This window comes from Trachinotus anak, unplaced genomic scaffold, assembly GCF_046630095.1.
Source record: "Trachinotus anak isolate AG129_WGS33_773 ecotype Australia unplaced genomic scaffold, CSIRO_AGI_Tana_v1 ptg000002l, whole genome shotgun sequence".
NCBI classification, from domain to species: domain Eukaryota; kingdom Metazoa; phylum Chordata; class Actinopteri; order Carangiformes; family Carangidae; genus Trachinotus; species Trachinotus anak.
In genome coordinates this window covers 2,273,200-2,293,624 of record NW_027273853.1, presented here as the reverse complement: position 1 = coordinate 2,293,624, position 20,425 = coordinate 2,273,200, and the positions used below count along the sequence as shown (strand labels likewise).

The following is a 20,425-nucleotide window of genomic DNA, read 5'->3' as shown; positions in this document are numbered from 1 at the left end:
CAACAGTAACAATGGGGGGGTTGTTGTCAAAATTACTTTATGTTATTCCAAAAATATATCGCCTTCCTCATGTTCACCGCATTGTTGCATACAGGGTACAACGCATTAACAAAATTGCATTTTATTTTGAAAATCAAAACCGGAAAGACACATTTCTAGGTTACACAACTTCACACTTTAACTGCCACCAAGCTAGCAGGTAGGTCACTGTGTACATTGTATTAAAATGTTCCTTTATTTAAGTATTTTTTGCCACTAAAAGCTTTTAACATCAATCGCACAGAAACATAAGCACATTTTGTTTGTGTGCAGTCGCGTCCCGGTCTCTCGCAGTGTTAACTATGGGCTTATAAACTTGATAATCACCGGCGTTTTCTGCGTCACGTTGTTTGCTTGAGGTAACATGGAGCTAATCTTTGCATGTCATCAGAGTCAACAGCAAGCTAGTCTGCTAACTACTGGTGAACTCTTTTAGCTACATCATGGTTTTCAAGCTTAGTTTCGAATAATATTTTATTATTTGGTAACACTATTTTTTTAATCATCATGGGCTACCTGCTAGTTATTCCGTATGTAAGTTAATAATATAATGTCAAAATCTTATCCAGTTTTTTTATTTGACTTGGACAGGCGTTTGGGCACGATTTTGAAATTTGTATTTATTGTATGATTTCTATTTAAAACAAATTATCCTCTAACAAAGCCCTTTTTTAAACATGAGGAGAGACTTAACATCATAGGAACCCTTACTTCCGTTGTTTCTCAGTGAGCTGGGTATGACATCCAATTCCAGAATGCTCTTAGTAGAAGTGAACTGAGTTTTAGGCTGACGCTGGTCTTTGACCTTCACTTTTATCGTGAGTCCAGTTGACAAAAGCAAGAATGCAACCAGCAATAATGATATTTACCCTCCCACCACTTCTTAAGACTGTTATTTGTTATTATATAAATGTTAGCTGGCTTTATGTTCATTTGGCATTGTAAGAATGTCATAATGGAGACTTCACTGACATTAAAACCAAGCATTGCAGCACCTTAAGAGAACCTCTACTTTCTCCAGGAAATCATGGCAGACCTTGGCATCAAAGCAGGGGACAAGGTGCTGTTTATTTGGGCACAGCCCTCATCACCAGCAGCCTTGAAAGAGTATGCAGAGGAACTGGGTGCCACTGTTGGTGCAGACGGCAAAGTCTCAGTGGAGAACATGGAGAGACTTTTGCTATGTGAGTGACTTTAAATTTAAATTTTAACTCTTGCTATATTAGCCTGACTCCCAAAGTATGGCTGCAAATCTGGTGTAGGCATGTACACTTGAAGGTGTGATTCAAAGGTCAGGAGTAAAATTTTCTTTCCTCCCCTCCCCTCAGCCTCCCATTCAGCATCCACCTTTGACTGGGTGCTCTCTTGCCTTCTAGCTGACAGCTCCTCCGTCCACAGTTCAGAGACTCTAGCTGAGATGGCCAGAGTGCTGAAGCCTGGTGGGAAGCTAATTCTAGATGAACCAGTTACTGGTGAGAAACACCTTTAGTGTGAAGACCATGTTGGATTGCAGAGATGTTTAAAAGTTAAGACAATGACTTTCTAGACGGAAATGGTGATTAATGTGCTTTATAAGTTAATCAGAAGTTTACGTCTGTTAGACCTTGTTTCTTTCTGTGTTCCAGGAGCTGAGATACAGAGTATGAAGACTGCTGAGAAGCTGATATCAGTTCTGAAGTTGTCGGGCTTCATGTCAGTGACAGAGGTGAGTGAGTGTGGATCCAGCACAGAGTTGTAGGATAAGATACGCTCACACACAAAGAGCTTAAAAGATAAGTCATAATTATATGCCTGAGTGTGTGATTATTTTGTGAAAATGTTTTTCACTGTGTTTTTCCTTGTGTGCACTTATCAAACCTCAATGTGCAGTACAGGAAATAATCCCTGAACATAATTTTTGGATTGAGCCCATAAAATAAATATGAATCTGATATAAATCGTATTTTAGCATTGGTTAAAAAAAACATTTAAATGCTTTTGTAAATGTCTCCTCTCCACCTAGGTTAGTAAAGCAGAACTGAGTCCACAAGCATTAAGCTCCCTCAGGATGGCTACTGGTTACCAAGGAAACACCCTGTCTCGAGTCCGCATATCTGCCTCCAAACCCAACTATGAGGTGGGATCATCTAGCCAGATTAAACTGTCATTTGGGAAAAAGACAGCAAAACCAGGTGGGTTTATAGGCATGGTTTTCTTTTTCTGTATTTCTGTAGTGTGTTTTATCCACATGTCAAATTACAAGAGATCACTGTGCATCTGTTGGGAGGTTTATTCATTTGTGCGTGAGACTGCAGGGGAAAAAGACCACACTGCACTAATAGTAATAGTAATAATAATAATTATTATTATGATAATTATAAGCAGTAACAGCAACAACAATAATGTTAATGTAACTATGATATTATTAATTTTTATAAATTTAGCTGCAGGTGCTCTGCATGCCATTAATTGGTGAATTACCAACAGGAGTGATCCATCACAAAATGGATAACTGTAGCATTTGGTACATATGCTATTAGACTGTACTTTATTATTATTTTTAAAGCACTACAACATCTTAAAGTGTATTGATTAAAGAGTTTGAGATTTGAGAGTTTATATACAGAACCAGATGTACAGTTTTATGACCCAGCAAATACTAAGGTTCCCTCATTTTCTTGACTTACTTTTTGTTTCCAGTTAGTGTCAATTTTTAGCATCAGATTGTGTTAATGTGACAATTTTTTTTTCTCATAATATGCATAATCATTGAATTACCTCATCGCATTTACTGATGTAACAGATTCTGAACTTTGACCAGTGAGCTGTGCCTCACAGTTTCCTGTGAAATTGTATATTCTAAACTGTTGATGTGCATCTGTGGTTGCAGCAGAGAAACCCGCTCTGGATCCCAACACTGTCAAAATGTGGACACTCTCAGCCAATGACATGAATGATGATGATGTGGTGAGATATTGATTTGTATCTTTAAATCACTTACCTCAACGAAGATATTCGCACATCCAGATGTCTGATGCAGGTGCTCTGGAGAATGTCATCTTGAAGGAAAGAATATCTTTAAATCACTAAATGCAGTTTGGCCAGCTGGGCAGGGAGAAACTAATTTTCTCTATGTGGAAGTATACCACCTCGTATATAGTAACCTGTCATGTTGGGGCTCACACATATCTTTTGGGGAAATGCATCCTTTTCATCCTGTCATGTTCCTGTATTCAGGAAAGTTTTCTTGTCCCTTCTGTTCTCTTCCTCTAGGATCTGGTAGACTCTGATGCCCTGCTGGATGAAGATGACTTGAAGAAGCCAGATCCAGCCTCTCTTAAAGCCCCCAGCTGTGGAGAAGGAGCTGGAAAGAAGAAGAAAGCCTGCAAGAACTGGTGAGATCACAGCACAAATGTTTTGAAACCACAGACAAACACACGTCGGGGGTATGTTAGGTAGTCACTATAAAACATTTCAAAAATGTTCCTTACTGTACATTTAATTGTACTTTGAAAGCATTTACATGTTGCATGATGCCATATGTTGTCTGTTGTGTGTGTAGCACATGTGGTCTTGCTGACGAGCTGGAGGAGGAGAGTAAAGGAAAACAGAAGACAAATCTACCAAAATCTGCCTGTGGAAGCGTGAGTATATTTTTTGTTTGAATGTAGTGTCAAATTCTCACCCTGTTCAGTCTTCTGTCAAACTAATGTGTTAGCAGTGTGAAGAAATAATGATTTCATTGTTCTATTTGTGGCAGTGTTACCTTGGTGATGCGTTCCGATGTGCCAGCTGTCCATACATGGGGATGCCAGCGTTCAAACCAGGAGAGAAGATTGTTCTGGACAACAACACACTAACGGACGCTTGAAACCGCAGAGTTCACACATTTATCATTTATGCTTCAAAACATTACATTCCTTACATTTCTATCCATCCTGAGATGCCCCTGAAAATATAATTTTCTCTGGAGCTGCTGTTGGAGGAGTTCAGTTTCAAATGACAACACACGGCACCTTGTTTCCTCAATGACTCAACCAGCATTGGTTGTCATGCTGTCATGTCACCATAATAGCAATCACAGAGTTTCTTAATTTGAGAGGTTGGCATTGGCACTCCGAAAGTGAGTAACAGTGGGATTTGAATGAAATGGAAAAAAGTGCACTGTCATTGCAACTTTACTCCTACTGCTGTTATTGATGAAAATGAGGCGTGAGATCCACCTGGAAGGTTTATAGGAAGTATCTGAAAGCACTGAAATGTATTTGTTCTCTTAATTTACAATTATATTTACATCTGATCATTGAAGCAGTGACAGTATACACTCAAAACTGAAGTATGCAGGAGTCCATATGAGAAGGATCCAAACTGATGGGATTCAAGCTTATTTATGTAAATAAAGACACTTGTTTAGCGCTTCTGCCTTTTTCTGTTTCATTTTAATAAAATAAACTAGAGCTAGACGTATTGTGTTAATAGATGTCCCATTTATTTCACTGAATGTTGTTAGTAGTAGTATAGACTGGTGATAAATTCAAGGACAAACCTGAATAAATGAGTGTAGAAACATAAAAAATACAGATGTGCACACAGGTGGACTGCATGTTACAGTTAAACAAAGAGCTGAGCAGGCCCAGCTGATTTTGATTCTCTGTCAAGATGGAAAGAGGAAAAGATCTGAGTGACTTTGAAAGAGGGTTCATTCATTGCTGTTCACTGCTTCAGTCACAGATCTTCAACTGGCTCATGTTTCAATATGAGCAGAGAATAAACTGACATCTGTATTTACAGGCATGAAAAAGTTTGGACACCGTATTAAACATTTACTTCTTTATGAAGAAATATCCACATATCAATCCTCTCTCAAATGATATCATTAGATAAAAAATCACTTATGCAAAAAAATTCACAGATTTAACAAAAGAAATTGTCAAAGATGCCAATTCCCACTGAGGAAAAAGTTAGGACACCTCCACATTCATTATTACTTAAAAAGCCTAGAATTAGATTCCAGTACACCACATCAGGTCCAAATGATCAGAACATCGTTACAAAGCATGGCGAGATCCAAAGAGCTCTCTGAGGCCTTCAGAAAGAAGACTGTACATGTATGAGTCTCAGAAGGGCTATAAACAGGTCTCAAGAGAATTTGAAATCCACCAGTCCACTGTCCAGAAAATAATTTACAAGTGGAGAACATTTGAAACAACTGCCAACTTGACCGAGTCAGACCATCCTAGCAAGTTCAGCCCAAGAGCAGACCACAAGTGCTTAAAGAAGTCTCCAACAATCCTAAAATGTCATCACAGGACCTACAAGAAACTCTGCCACAGTTGATGTCAAAGTACACGCATCTACCATCAGAAAGTTTACATGGGAGGTGTGCGAGGAGGAAACCCTTGCTGTAAAAAACAGAAAAAAAAAAACATCAGGGAAAGACTGAAGAAATGTCATGGTTTGGGGCTGCTTTGCTGCAGCAGGGCCTGGCCAGCTCACCATCATAGAATCCACTATGAATTCTTCATTGTATTAGAGGGTGCTTGAGGACAGCGTGAGAGCATCTGTCCATTAATTGAAGTTGAAGCGGGGGTGGACCATGCAACATGACAATGACCCAAAACATTCCTGTAAATCCACCAAGGAATGGCTCAGGAGAAAGAAATGGAGAGGTCTGGTGTAGCCAAGTTAAAGCCCAGATCTGAACCTTATTGAGACGCTATGGGGAGATTTGAAATGAGCTGTGCAGGCAAGACCCCTCTCAAACATCACACAGCTGAAAGAATTCTGCGCTGAAGAGTGGGGGAAACCTTCTGCCAGTTGATGTCAGAGACTGGAGACAATTATACGAAATGCTCATTGAGATTATTTCAGCCAAAGGGGGAAATACTAACTATCATGGCACAGGGTGCCCAGGCTTTTTCCTCATTAGGAATTGGCATCTTTGTTAATTCCTTTTATAATAAGTAAATATATACTTAAATAAATAAGTGAATGTTTTGTTTTCACACAGCTGTGGGAAAGAAGTCAGTAAACAGGGCTGGACATTTGATGACAGTGGTGCATTAGTGAAATGGGAGGAAAAACAGAAGCAACTCTTAACGTTGAACGTTAATGCAGGACCTGATCAGACCGTCAGCAACAACAGTCTGTCTGCAGTTACACAGAGAGGGATGTTACAGTAGGGCTGCAGTGCATGAGGGTTCAGTTGTGCAGAAACCTATGGGAGAACTGCCTTAATTCTTTGTGGCACAGATTCAACAAGGTGCTGGAAACATTCCTCAGAGATCTTGCTCCATATTGACATGACAGCATCACACAGTTGCTGCAGATTTGTCGGCTGCACATCCATGATGTGAATCTCCTGTTCCACCACATCCCAAAGTTGCTCTACTGGACTGAGATCTGGTGACTGTGGAGGCCATTTGAGTACAGTGAACTCATTGTCATGTTGAAGAAACCAGTTTGAGATGATCTGAGCTTTGTGACATGGTGCGTTATCCTGCTGGAAGCAGCATCAGAAGATGGTTCACTGTGGTCATAAAGGGATGGACATGGTCAGCAACAATGCTCAGGTAGGCTGTGGCGTTTAAACGATGCTCAGTTGGTACTAAGGGACTCAAAGTGTGTCAAGAAAATATCCCCCACACCATTACACCACCACCAGCAGCCTGAACCGTTGATACAAGGCAGGATGGATCCATGCTTTCATGTTGTTGACACCAAATTCTGACCCTACATCTGAATGTCGCAGCAGAAATCGAGACTCATCAGACCAGGCAACGTTTTTCCAATCGTCTATTGTTGAGCCCTTGTGAACTGTGGCCTCAGTTTCCTGTTCTTAGCTGACAGGAGTGGCTCCCGGTGAGGTCTTCTGCTGCTGTAGCCCATCTGCTTCCATGTTCGACGTGTTGTGTGTTCAGAGATGCTCTTCTGCAGACCTTGGTTGTAACAAGTGGTTATTTGAGTTACTGTTGCCTTCCTATCAGCTCGAAGCAGTCTGGTCATTCTCCTCTGACCTCTGACATCAACGAGGCATTTTCTCCCAGAGAACTGCTGCTCACTGGGTATTTTCTCTTTTTCACACCATTCTCTGTAAACCCTAGAGATGGTTGAGCAGGAAAATCCCAGTAGATCAGCAGTTCCTGAAATACTCAGACCACCAACAACCATGCTACGTTCAAAGTCACTTAAATCACCTTTCTTCCCTGTTCTGAAGCTGGTTTGAACTTCAGCAGGTCGTCATGACCATGTCTACCTGCCTAAATACAATGAGTTGCTGCCATGTGATTGGCTGATTAGATATTTGTGTTAACGAGCAGCTGAACAGGTGTACTTAATAAAGTGGCCAGTGAATGTATATATACAGTGGTGTATATATGCTTTTACCATTTAATTGGAATATATATATAAGTACCGGTATGTATACATTTTAAATTTGGCCCATGGCATCAGTTCTTATTTAAAAGTGTTGAATTGACCGACAACTGACCCCCCCCCCCCCACTTCAGCTCCCCTCATCACAGCCTCCACAGTTAACAGTTAACACATGCAGACTGAGAGGACTGTGGAGCAGCACTCCTCACTGATCAACCTCCACTGAAAACCAGGTAATGTCTGTTACTGCTGTGATAGACATAAAGACTTCACAAAGCACTTCATCAAAAGTAGCTGTATGGTCGGGCCCTTGAAGTTGGGCCACTGACAAGTTTCTAACATCTGAGGAGCCTGGTCGTCTGTGAAGAAGTAAACCACCTTCCTTCATGGAAACTTTACAACAGAGATACCAGACAGAGGAAACCAATATAAAACTTCATTCAACATTTCTATAACAACACATCTGGCATTCTTATACACAAACTGTTCAATAACTGTAGAATTGGTAAATACTCTACTAGTTGCTTATAGGAAGCCCTTATTATGAATGTTTTACTTACATGAAGTATATTTATGCTCATATTAATATAATCATAAATAACATTCCTTGGATGTGGTGGACAGCTTTCATTCTCCACAGTCCAACATTAGATTCTGCTCAGTTTTAGGCCTGATAATGGTCAAATTACAATTAGTTAGATAATGAGTTAATATCATCAAGGCAAATGGCACACAGCACTGGCTGAACCCCAGACATTAAATATGCACTCAAAATACAAACAGTGACATGAAGTAAAAAGCAGTGCTCAGAGTTCATGGTTGTCCCACGTCAGTGGGACTCGATGCTGAAGTCCATCTTAATGTCTCCTAAACTGGGTTCAAAGGTGAAGCTGTAAGACACTGCAGCTCTGCCATCACCTGAGCTCTCCCATGGTGACCTGAAGAAATACACTCCCTGCTTCCTGTGCCGAGTCCACTCACAGTTACCCTGCAGGAGAAGGCAGAACAAGTAGTGATCAGGTCTGTCAGACGAGCTAACATCACCAGTCCCACTGTGTCACCAAACTTCATTCTGCTGCTTCCAGCTGATGATTGCTCTTATTTGACAGAAAATGCTGGAACGTTGGAGCAGCTGAAAATGATTTGAAGCAGGCAGAGGGTGCAGAAAATCATCTGCAGCTTCCGGCTGCTCTTAATAAGCTTTTTCTCTCAAACACAATTGATACAGAGTTCAGTGAGTTGCCGAGATTGATCCATCACAGACTGATCATTTCTAGTCGTATTTACTCTCTGAAAACTGAAATTACAGTGGATTTCCTCAACAACTACTGTCGAAGCTACTGAGCTTGTTCAACAGAGCAGCTCAGTAATCAGGAATAAACTCAAATGACCAGTGACAAGAAAAAAGAACAAAGCTCAGATTTAAAATACAAAACCACATAATATACATCACCTACACTGCACGTATTAAATGACACAGATTAGATGGAGTAAGATCGTTAATGAGCCAAAACCAAGTAAGAAAAGCTCAGGGTACAAAGGTGTTTAGTTTGTTCAGCACAAAAAAGCTATGATACCTGCTCACTGATTGATCCAATCAGACCCGCACTGACAGTGATGTCGCTGGTTAGGTGGTATTCCATCCACAATGCAACACCATGGCAACGACCAATCCTGAAACAGACATTTTAACAGACTGTTAACGACTCAACACTGAGAGAGTGAAGAAAAAAAATCAGCTCCTTTATATAGATAGATAGTTATTATAGATACTGTATATATTTATAGGAAGACAATGCACCTTATGAATGGCAGTGAGCCCTGACTGCTGATTGGCTGTTGAGGCACACACTGTGTGAAGTCAAAGGTCATTATGGCTGTGGACTGGGTCAGAGCACGGCACGGGTATTCCCACAGAGGGTGGGGCTCTGCCTCACGGGACTCACGGAAATCCAGAGATTGCTGGAGGGACAGATGAGACGAATTCTGCTTAAAAGAAGAATTTTTCAAGAAATGGACCTGATTTCCTTATGGCAAATCAAAACAGACCCAATTCAGGCCCTGTTAACTTCAAGCAAACATCATGAACCTGTCTTTAATCTCTCTTCTTCAATGTCAAACCATGAAATAACTGTTGCAAAGAAGCATCTTCTGTTCATTGTATTATGTCACCCTCTTCTCCCCATTTCAACCGTGTGTGTCCAAATCATGCTATTATTGTAGTAGAAACACCCATATTTTCAAATGTGCTGACATTACTATGTATTCCAGGTGAACATTTGAAGAAATTCCCTCAAGGAAACAAGTTTTTTCTCTGTAACACCTTGAGGGAATTTCTTCAAATTTGGTAAAAATGTTCACCTGGAATCAAGGACAAACTCATTAGGTTTTGGTGGCTAAAGGTCAGAGGTCAAAGGTCAAGGTCACGTTGATCTCACAAAACCTGTTTTTGGCCTTATGAACATAATATTTCAGTAAAACCTTGAAATAAACTATTCAAACTTTGCACAGATGTCCACTTGGACTCAAGGACAAACTGTTTGAAATTATGAAAAATATTGTAAATGGTGGGAAATATTGCAATACTCCATATAATCAAATAGTAGCCCAAGCCTAACAGTGAAGTACCAGTGAAGTATCGCTAAGTCTATGTAAAAACTGACAGCTAAGAAAATAAATGAATTACAGAAAAATATTACCTGGACCATTTCATCCATGGGTGTGACATCGAAGCCCTCACATTTTCCACATGGTGCTCTTATCCTCCACAAATCCTAACGATCATGGTAGAAATAAGAGTCATTCAACAGGGACTTCTCTTCATCTTTAAGAATGATTCATCTATTGTACTATTACTGTTATAAAATGTGAATCTAGCTATTCACGTGTAAGAACTTTGCATTCTGGATCTTAAAAAACTGATATTGCCTTCAACAGAAAACTTCAATATCCTAAAAAAGTCAAGGAGACGCTAAATGAAGATGACTAATGACAAAGAGAGCAGGATGAATCTATACCTTCGCAAAATACTATGAAAACAATAGTGGATGTTCTTTTGTGTCCCGTTATAGAAAACATGTAAATGGATGAAAATATTCTTATCTGTCTCACCTGGAACTCCACAGCCACCATGTGAAGTGTAGCAGAGCAAGGCAGGATGGTGGCCTTGGGCTGAAGGAGGCCTGCCAGGGCGGTCCGACAGTACCAGAAGAACAGCGAGTGCCAGGGCAAGAGACTGGTGCTGAAGTACGGTTCACCCATCAGGACTGAGATCTGGCCGGGCGACAGGTTACCCAATTACACAATTTACATTTGTTGGGATTTTTAACCTGAAATGTTATGAAATGGGTTGAATTCCAACAAATGATCGTAAAGCAAAGAGCTGACAGATAAAGATAAAAAATACTTTTTTAATCCCTGGGGAAATTCAAATTGTCCAGTGGCTTATTCATGCATTTAGTTAAGATTTGAGTGGTCACTGTCTCAGCCTGTGGCTTTGTTATGAAGGCGTGTTGTTTCACATGGTGCATTATTAGCATACTGATTAGTGCAGCTTTAAAGCCCCTACGTGCAGGCCATGGAATTCCTCAGTTCACCTAATGGTAACAATAAATCAACAAACACACTGGCAGATGACAAACAATGAACACCACTACACACTTGTTCTTAAGGTACCTGTTCTCCTCCTAAGTCATTACTAGTCAGCTGGTCAGGCCTCATCTCCAGCAGCTCAACATCTCCTTTCATCAAGTTGGCATCCACCACCTGTAGGGAAAAGAAATGTTCTCCTGCCTCTGGGGTTCATGTTCTTATGTTGAGTAAACACAAGGTAGTACTTTATATAGCTGTCAGTTACCTGCTCAATGACCTGTTTGGACATTCTGGAGTTTTCCAGACTGTAGACCTAAGCAGAGTAAATAAAAGTGAAGGAAAAGACAAGTTATTACCAGCGTCTGAGTGTGGTGTTTGGTTTGTAAAGCCACAGAAAAGCTCATATGATCACAGCAGAATACCTTCTTAGCTCCGAGCATGTGGGCAAACACAGGAAGCAGACTTCCATCACTGACGCTGAGACACACGCTGTCCTCTCTCAGAACCTGAAGGCAGCACAGCAGGTAGTGAGAGAACAATCATATGCATTCATTCATTAATAAACAGTCTGGAGTCTGGTTTGTCTTGACCTACACTGCGCAGCGCGCTGACGTAGCTCTCTGTACGCTGCCTGTCGTTGAGTTCACCGAAACGAGGCCGAGTCCAAAGCAGGTGAGCCTGGCAAGTACAACACGGCCGAGATGGAGGAGCTGTGGTCTGTGAGTCCTGCTGGCTGAGGACACGAACATGCACACAGTCTGTTAGCTGAGGGACGGCCAAGGTCTCTCATCTCCTGCCACAGTCTTTACTATAGTTAGCTCTGAAGTCATTTATGTTGAGCTGACAGAGCATCTGAAACAGCACTCCATGACACTCAAACTTGATAGTGACAGTGTTTATCCAAAATATCTATATTCAAACCAACCCATCCTGAATCATGTATTCTGCTGTGTCAGACAGCAGACAGTCAGGTTTCCATACATGACTTCCAGTTATCTGAGTAAGCACAGTGCTTTGCTTCTGGCAAAAAGAAAATCCTGCAAAATTGAAAATATTTCAACTTGAGCAAAATAAAAATGCTTTCCATAGTTGTATGATTTCATGTACAAGGATCAAAAGGATGCTGGTTTGACATGGTTGGTTATACTAACCACTGCAGCCACTAGCCACTAGCAGGGCCCTATGATCAGGCTGCAAAATATCTTTGCTTTTTGAGATGGTCCTGGATCAGGTTATGTTATCACAGAGTCATGAAGTCTTTACTTCTCATGGTGTGAATGACTTGGCAGAGAGACATGGTGATCTGTTCCATCTGACAGAACCAACAACATGTTTACAGTTGTGTCTAGAGGAGCTCTCTGTGTTTCTAATGTCCAGTCTTATTAATGACACTGTAGAAGTGGTCAAACCAGACAAGGAAAAGCACATTTATTTTGACATGCTCTGTCAGGTCACATCATTCCCTGATTTCATCAACTGATACCATGAGGTCTGATGTTATCTGCTCACCTATTCTGAATAAGTTGTTTTTATCTGTTAATGAGTCACTTATTGGATAACTGTAGAAATGAAAATGCTAGAGTAACACTGCAGCAGATTGTGTGATACCACTGAAAGCTCAACAACAGCTACAAAACATGTGACCTTGTGGTGAGACTGATGCTCTTGCTCCTGAGGATTGCTGCTGACTATCAGTTGGAGAGCTTCTCACATTCAGTTTGCAAAACAAGTGCTGCTGTTGCACTTTTCAGTGGTGCAACAGGCACAGATCCATACAGTATTTCTACACATGCACTATGATATTTTACCTGTGAGGCTGCAGGCTGTACCACAGACTGTAGTCGTCATGGCAGACAGTCAGACTGAGCGCTTCTCCTTCAGTCACCCTGCTCTCCTCAGGCAGGAAGTACACACTCTGCATCCAGTGGTCCCTCCACTTAAACACACCACAGCATTAACAAGGGCCGATGGAAGCCTGAATCAGAGCATCATAACATTCCCCCAGTTCCAATGTCCCCCCTCACACCTCAAGCCCCGAGCCCTGAACTGATGTCAGCTGGTAAGTGATTGAGTGTCAGCGGTGGCTCAGAATGGTATAAATAGGAACGGGACAGCACTTGGTAACTTATTACGTCACCTTAACAACATGAGAACGATGCCAATCCCCTGATGTAATGAAAACATATTTGGAATTTATTATGTTATCAAGGAACTAGCAACTACGCGTTGTTCTATTCATGAATCACCAAACTACGTGTTAACACTTACATGCAAACTTTTTTCTTTTTTTTCTTTTTCTTGAACTTTTCCTTTGAATTGGATGCCCCCTCCATGGGCGTTTGTTTGTTTATGTGTCGTCTTCTTAATTTTTCTTATATCGATATTTCTGTTTTGTTGCATTTGTTTACCTTTTATATTTCCGGGTTTCCCCTGGTAACGTCATATTTCAAGCTACAATGCTATGAATTTTGGGCAATTCCCCCAGGAAAAGTGGGCAAAGATGCTCGCTTACAGAGAGGGCACATAAAGGGCTCTCTCCAGCCCTCAACCACTTAACGATTTGTCAGTGGGACGGTCCTAAGCTCACAGGCTTAGAGAGAACGCGCATCAAAGGGAATGAGTCTGAGTCTTCGGTTTGGAACTGGGGGATTGTGTCCTATAACTCACCGGAGCCATCTTTGGCTGTGGGTAGGTCCAGCTGGGAGCCATGGTGCATACAATGCTTCCACTGGGATCCATGTCAAGGTCCCACCAGGACAAGACCACCTGTGCTCGACCACCGGACTGAGCAACAAACTGGGAGGAGTGGGACTGGAAGGCGCTGCTTACTGGCTTACTGAAATCCACACTGAAAGGGAAAGATGGAGTGCAGAAGGGAGGGGAAGCAGAATGTGAAAAAATGTTGAGAGAAAACTGCCTAGAAGAACATGTTTACCTTCGCACTTTCACACCTGAACATGGTGCAGAGAGGACCCAGCGGGGTGAAGCTGCACGGGGGCACCTGGCTCAGCTGAATGTCACACACTGAATGAGCTCCAGCACAGTGGCCCACAGCAGGCGGCGGGACCAGACGGACCCCCTCCACCTCCACCGGCTGCAGCTGAGCCCAGCTCCACAGCAGCTCCGACTCCACCAGCTGAGCGTAGACGGTGGCCCGATGAGGAACCGCCTCACAGCTTTCCTGCAGGGGGGAGGGACACCACCAATAGATGAATTTCACTTCTTGGCCTCATGCAAACATACAAAGATATGACCGTAAAAAAACACACACACACACGCACACACACACACACACACACACACACACACACACACACACACACACACACACACACGCGCGCACACACGCGCACACACACACACACGCGCACACACACACACACACCTGGACCAGGTTTTGATGAGCATGTTCATAGCTGGGCAGGGCTCCTTCACCAATCAGTTCTGTATCAAACAGCTCTGTTATCAGGATGTTGGCCTTCATCTGCATATCACCATCTGTAACAAATCACAAATACACATCTCAAGCCAACCTCTGAGAGAAAAATTCAATGAAGGTAAATTCCAGACAAATATCAACCAGAGACACAACTAGTTTGTGTGTGTGTGTGTGTGTGTGTGTGTGTGTGTGTGTGTGTGTGTGTGTTTTTCTCTGACCTGGCCCCACAGTGACATCAGTAGAGTGCTTGTTAATAATCTTGATCTTGTCAGTGAAGCCGTTCTTCTCCACGATGCATTGGGCTGCTTCAGCCATGGGCTTAAAAACCTGCAGACACAAAGCAGACAGAGACAACAGCTGGAGCTGTAAACATCTGGGCCTGGAGAGTGACAGGCGCTGAGAACAAGAGGGAAGTGCTTTAGTGAGAGGAACAATACGGTTTGCTGAGGACTAAAATGATTAGTTGATTAATCAGTTTGTCACTAGTTGATAGAAAAAAATGACTCTACAACAATTATGATATTGGATAAACTATTACCCAGCAACAATATAGTCTCTGGTTCCAGCTGCCCAGATCTGAGGATGTGTTGTTTTGTTTGTTTAGTATCATAAAAGTTAATACATGTAGTTGGCTTTTGGACTGTTGGTCAGTAAAAACTAGCAATTTCAAGTCATCACTTTTTTCTGTTGCCATGGCGCCGCGGATGGCTGCCTCGGTGTTTTGGTGCGCATTTTTTTGCCTTATTTTCTTTATAAATCCAGTTTTCTGCTTTGGTTTCCGGAGCTCTTTCACCAGAGAAGAGCTCATTAATATCAGAGAAACAACTCCAGTGGATCTTTTTCCTACTTTTCTCGACTCATCTGTGGGATTATTGGACATTTTGGTCAGAGGTCACTGACCTTTGCTCTCGCAGTGAAACGCCGGAGGAGAGGAAAACGTGCCGGTGCGCTTGCGCGTCTCCGCCGGCGCGGACTCCGCACACCGCTCCCAGGTATCTTTCTCTCCAAGGTGCGTTCACTGCCCAACAAACTGGATGAACTTCAGCTACTGGTGCAGAAGAACAGAGACTTTTCCTCATCTTCCGTCCTGTGCTTCACGGAGACGTGGCTGTGTGGATCGATTCCGGACTCTGCGCTGGAGCTGGCCGGCTTCCAGCTCTTCAGAGCGGATCGCGACACAGAGCTGTCCGGCAAAACCAAAGGTGGAGGAATGTGTTTTTATGGAAACAGTGGCTGGTGCAGAGACGTGACAGTGATCCTGCAGCACTGTTCTCCTGACCTGGAGACTTTCATCATAAACTGCAGGCCCTTCTACTCCCCCCGTGAGTTCACCTCATTCATCCTGGTCGGTGTTTACATCCCACCACAGGCCACAGCAGATACTGTGTGTGGAGCGGACCAACCCGGACTCCGTAGTTATTGTCCTTGGTGACTTTAACCTCAGCCACGAACTGCCCAAATACAGACAGTTTGTTAATTGCCCGACCAGAGAGGGGAACACTCTGGACCACTGTTACACCACAATCAGTGGTGCTTATCACGCCGTCCCCCGGGCTGCACTGGGCCACTCTGACCATGTCATGGTCCACCTGATTCCCACATACAGGCAGAGACTAAAACTGTGTAAACCTGTTGTGAGGACATCGAAGCAGTGGAGCAGTGAAGCCATAGAGGATCTGCGGGCATGTTTGGACTGCACTGACTGGGAGGTGTTCAGGACTGCTTCCAACAGTCTGGATGAGTTCACAGAGGCTGTGACGTCATACATCAGCTTCTGTGAGGACTGCTGTATCCCATCACGCACCAGGGGGAGTTATAACAATGACAAACCCTGGTTCACAGCTAAGCTCAGTCAGCTCAGGAGGCAAAAGGAGGAAGCTTTCAGGAGTGGGGACAGGGACAAGTTTAAAGAGTCCAAGTACAGGTTTAGCAAAGCGGTGAGAGAAGCTAAACGACTGTACTCTGAGAAACTTCAGCTCCAGTTCTCAGCCAATGACTCTGCTTCTGTCTGGAAAGGGCTCAGACAGATCACTAACTACAAACCTAAACCCCCCCCACTCCATTAATGACTTCCGTCTGGCCAACAATCTGAATGAGTTCTACTGCCGCTTTGAAAGACAGTGGGACAAGCCTGACACTAACCTCCACATCAGAGCCACATCAGAACCCCCCTCCTCCTCCCCTACCAAAGGAACGTCTCTCTCTATCCTGGAGAGAGATGTCAACAGGCTTTTTAAGAAGCAGAACCCCCGCAAAGCAGCCGGTCCTGACTCTGTCTCTCCATCATCCCTGAAGCACTGTGCTGATCAGCTGTCTCCAGTGTTCACAGACATCTTCAACACCTCACTGGAGACCTGCCACGTGCCAGCCTGCTTCAAATCCTCCACCATCATCCCTGTCCCCAAAAAACCAAGGCCCACAGGTCTAAATGACTACAGACCCATTGCCCTGACCTCTGTGGTCATGAAATCATTTGAGCGCCTTGTCCTGTCCCATCTCAAATCCATCACTGACCCACTCCTGGACCCCCTGCAGTTCGCCTACAGAGCCAACAGGTCTGTAGACGACGCCGTCAACATGGCTCTCCACTTCATCCTCCAGCACCTGGACTCCTCAGGGACCTATGCCAGGATCCTGTTTGTGGACTTCAGCTCTGCCTTCAACACCATCATCCCGGCTCTGCTGCAGGACAAGCTCTCCCAGCTGAGCGTGCCTGACTCCACCTGCAGGTGGATCACCGACTTCCTGTCTGACAGGAGGCAGCACGTGAAGCTAGGAAAGCATGTGTCTGACTCCCAGACCATCAGCACTGGATCCCCACAAGGCTGCGTTCTTTCTCCTCTGCTCTTCTCCCTGTACCCCAACACCTGCACCTCCAGCCATCAGTCTGTCAAGCTCCTGAAGTTTGCAGACGACACCACTCTCATTGGACTCATCTCTGATGGCGATGAGTCTGCCTACAGGTGGGAGACTGACCGTCTGGTGACCTGGTGCAGGCAGAACAACCTAGAGCTAAACGCTCTGAAGACAGTGGAAATGATAGTGGACTTCAGGAAGAGCCCAGCCCCACCCACCCCCATCTCCCTGTGTGACTCCCCCGTGGCTACCGTGGAGCATTTCCGCTTCTTGGGAACCACCATCACACAGGATCTCAAGTGGGAGCTAAACATCAGCTCCCTCATCAAAAAAGCTCAGCAGAGGATGTATTTCCTGAGGCAATTGAAGAAGTTCAACCTGCCAAGGACTATGATGGTGAACTTCTACACCTCCATCATTGAGTCCATCCTCACCTCCTCCATCACCATCTGGTACGCTGCTGCCACGGAGAGGGACAATAACAGACTGCAGCGTATCATCCACTCTGCTGAGAAGGTGATTGGCTGCAATCTTCCGTCCCTCCAGGACCTGTACACCTCAAGGACTCTGAGGCGTGCAGGGAAGATTGTAGCTGACTCCTCCCACCCTGGACACAAACTCTTTGTGACACTCCCCTCTGGCAGGAGGCTGCGGTCCTTCAGGACCAAAACCTCTCGCCACAAAAATAGCTTCTTCCCATCTGCTATTAGCCTCATCAACAAGGCTAGAGAGCCCCACTGTTGCTGATCAATTGCACCAATCACCAGAAAAAATTCCTTGTATGTGAAAACATACTTGGCAATAAAACTGATTCTGATTCTGATTTGGCATTTTATGCTGTTAATTCAAATCAATCAATAAACAATTTAAATGATGATCCTAGCTGCTCCTGTGTCCATCCATGCCAGAGTCAACAGCCTAACGATTTTAACTCATACCTTTCACTTCATCTTTGAAATGTACAAGTGGGGATCAGCTGCAGATTAAACCTACAGGTAAAATTGGTGTTTTGAATATGATTGGGACACAGATCCAGACTAGCAATGACCATGAATAGTTGTGTTTACAGAGTGGGGACAACAGTACTGGCCCTGCTAATGTACCTCCACAGCATAGCAGAAGTCAGCACCAGCGGTGATGGCCATCATGGACAGTAGACCTGTTCCTGTGCCAATGTCCAGGATGATGACCCTCTCGCCACGAGCCTTTACTCTGGCCACAGCCGCTCGGATCCCCTGGTAGTACTTCTCATTCTGGAAGTGAGAATGGATGACAGGTGTGTTATGGGAGTGCTTGGTGGTTGTTCTGTGAACAACTACTTGTTCACATTTAATAAGTAAAATGTGGTGCTGATGAGACAGATCCTACTGAACAGGCTAACAATGTGTTATTTATCTAGTCATTGCTATCAGAAGTTTGTTTTGAACTATTAAGTTTCTGATTCTATGGTAGAGTTTTCTTACACCTCAGGCAAAAAGCACAGTGGACAAATTTCCATCACGTGTAGATTTTTGATGCCCACTAAAAACATGGAGAAATACTTGTGTTCATGCAGCTGTCACATGTACATCCCAACCAAGGACAGACTGTACAAACCTTACTACTGGAACAACATAAATACTCCTCAGCCATGTTCTCGAACACTCACCCTGTCATGATCATGCAGCATATCAGCATAACAGGACCTGAAAGAGAAACACACTAATCTCAGATGTGATTAACAGGACAACAGATTCAGAATCCATTGGTGTTCGTTAATGAAACAGCCATGTAAGAGAATGACAAAACACCAAACTCAAGTCAGGGCTCCTCAGCCCTTGTGTGCTCTGGTGAATTGTTGCCACGAAGTTAACAGTGCACCACAACACACACCATAGAAACAGAACTGAATTATGAAGGCAGGTGTGTTGCATACGACAACCTCTTTTTTAAGATGCTGTGGGCACATGCGATGTAAACACAGCAAAAAGCAGCCATGATTCACACAATGAATAATAAACACGAAGCAGATTATAAACAGCAGAAGCAGAAAAAACACTGCGTTGTCACTGTAGTCCCTGTAAAAAAACCCGAATGTGTACAGATGAGAGTAATAGTATATAATATTAGCATATATCATAGAGAAATATAATAGTGAAATAGTATATATAATAACAGTATAATACAAATAATAATATAGTATATAATAACAACAGTGCTAGTGTAATACAGTAATGATAATTGATGTGATGATATGTTATCGTGTATATACACACACACACACACACACACACACACACATATATATATATATATATATATATATATGGTGTAATTTAACTGTGGTTTTCAGGTGTGAGCTGGACTACAAAGTATTGATTCATATATGGCATATAAATAATGCCGGTCAACACTGACTGCATGTTACTGCAGAGCTGCCATGCATTGGGAACACAGTGACACCACTACTACACAAACATGCAAGTGTGGAGCTTATCGTCCTCAAAGGCAGACAGAAAACCACCCTCCGTATCGAAATAAAGCTGGTTTACATGTTTGGGGGGGGGCTAAGCTATATTCCTGCTTTCAGCGCGCACGATAGCGCTTAAAAACTCAATTATCTGACATACATAAAAAAACACATACATTTTATGTTTTCAGAGTGATCATCTAATGAATTTCAGTGTTTCATGAACTGCTTCATTTCCAGGGACAACATGACAATGTGAGCAGGCTCTCCCCATGCGGCTGCGGCGGCGCCGGCTCTCCGCTACCTGGCTATCTCCTGGTGGTAGTCGTACTCGTCGCTCTCCTCCACCCAGTCTAAAGATCCAGTGGTCGGGTTGGCTCTTCCGCAGAAGGTTTTCATCTCTGCCACGGCTGCTGTAACACTCCGCGAAGCTGTGCGGCCAAAGGCGTTGTTTTCCGAAATATTCCTCACAAGCCTAAAGGTAGACTGGGTTACTGAACAAGCATTGCCTCAGCGGAAGCGGCCATCTTTCCCAGAGACGTCACACACCCCTCGGGTCACGTGTTTCCGCCTGCTCCTGTGGAGCGGTACAGAAGCTGTGGTCCGGAGGTATGAGTTTTCATATGTTCAATATTACTTTCAAAGAGAAATGGTTAACTAATTTGATGGAGAAAATAGACAACATTTAGAAATACGTT

The 20,425-nt window shown here is 43.4% G+C and overlaps 2 protein-coding genes across 5 annotated transcripts; one reads left to right on the top strand and one right to left on the bottom strand.

Moving 5' to 3' along the window:
• The first annotated feature begins 62 nt into the window (after positions 1-62).
• On the top strand, positions 63-4,481 carry ciapin1 (cytokine induced apoptosis inhibitor 1). Of its 3 annotated transcripts, none has more exons than XM_071489518.1 (9): positions 63-199; positions 1,061-1,223; positions 1,368-1,511; positions 1,665-1,744; positions 2,042-2,210; positions 2,909-2,985; positions 3,292-3,413; positions 3,581-3,662; positions 3,779-4,481. In XM_071489518.1, the coding sequence occupies exons 2-9, from the start codon at positions 1,067-1,069 to the stop codon at positions 3,887-3,889; spliced, it is 942 nt and encodes a 313-aa protein (XP_071345619.1). In that variant the 5' UTR covers positions 63-199; positions 1,061-1,066; the 3' UTR covers positions 3,890-4,481. The 3 variants fall into 3 exon arrangements, with proteins under 3 accessions (XP_071345619.1, XP_071345627.1, XP_071345611.1); XM_071489526.1 differs by lacking the exon at positions 63-199 and adding an exon at positions 532-573 and having other exon boundaries at positions 1,416-1,511; positions 3,779-3,992; XM_071489510.1 differs by lacking the exon at positions 63-199 and adding an exon at positions 532-573 and having other exon boundaries at positions 3,779-3,992.
• A 3,333-nt stretch (positions 4,482-7,814) lies between these two features.
• prmt7 (protein arginine methyltransferase 7) lies at positions 7,815-20,266 on the bottom strand. Of its 2 annotated transcripts, none has more exons than XM_071489473.1 (17): positions 20,032-20,266; positions 18,927-18,963; positions 18,382-18,531; positions 14,641-14,749; positions 14,369-14,481; positions 13,935-14,164; positions 13,651-13,831; positions 12,792-12,919; positions 11,578-11,716; positions 11,406-11,489; positions 11,249-11,296; positions 11,068-11,157; positions 10,504-10,665; positions 10,092-10,166; positions 9,194-9,378; positions 8,970-9,066; positions 7,815-8,380 (listed from the first exon to the last, which is right to left on the bottom strand). In XM_071489473.1, exons 1-17 carry the CDS (start codon positions 20,124-20,126, stop codon positions 8,222-8,224), a joined length of 2,082 nt encoding a protein of 693 aa, XP_071345574.1. In that variant the 5' UTR covers positions 20,127-20,266; the 3' UTR covers positions 7,815-8,221. The 2 variants fall into 2 exon arrangements, with proteins under 2 accessions (XP_071345574.1, XP_071345582.1); XM_071489481.1 differs by having other exon boundaries at positions 9,194-9,354.
• Positions 20,267-20,425: the final 159 nt, after the last annotated feature.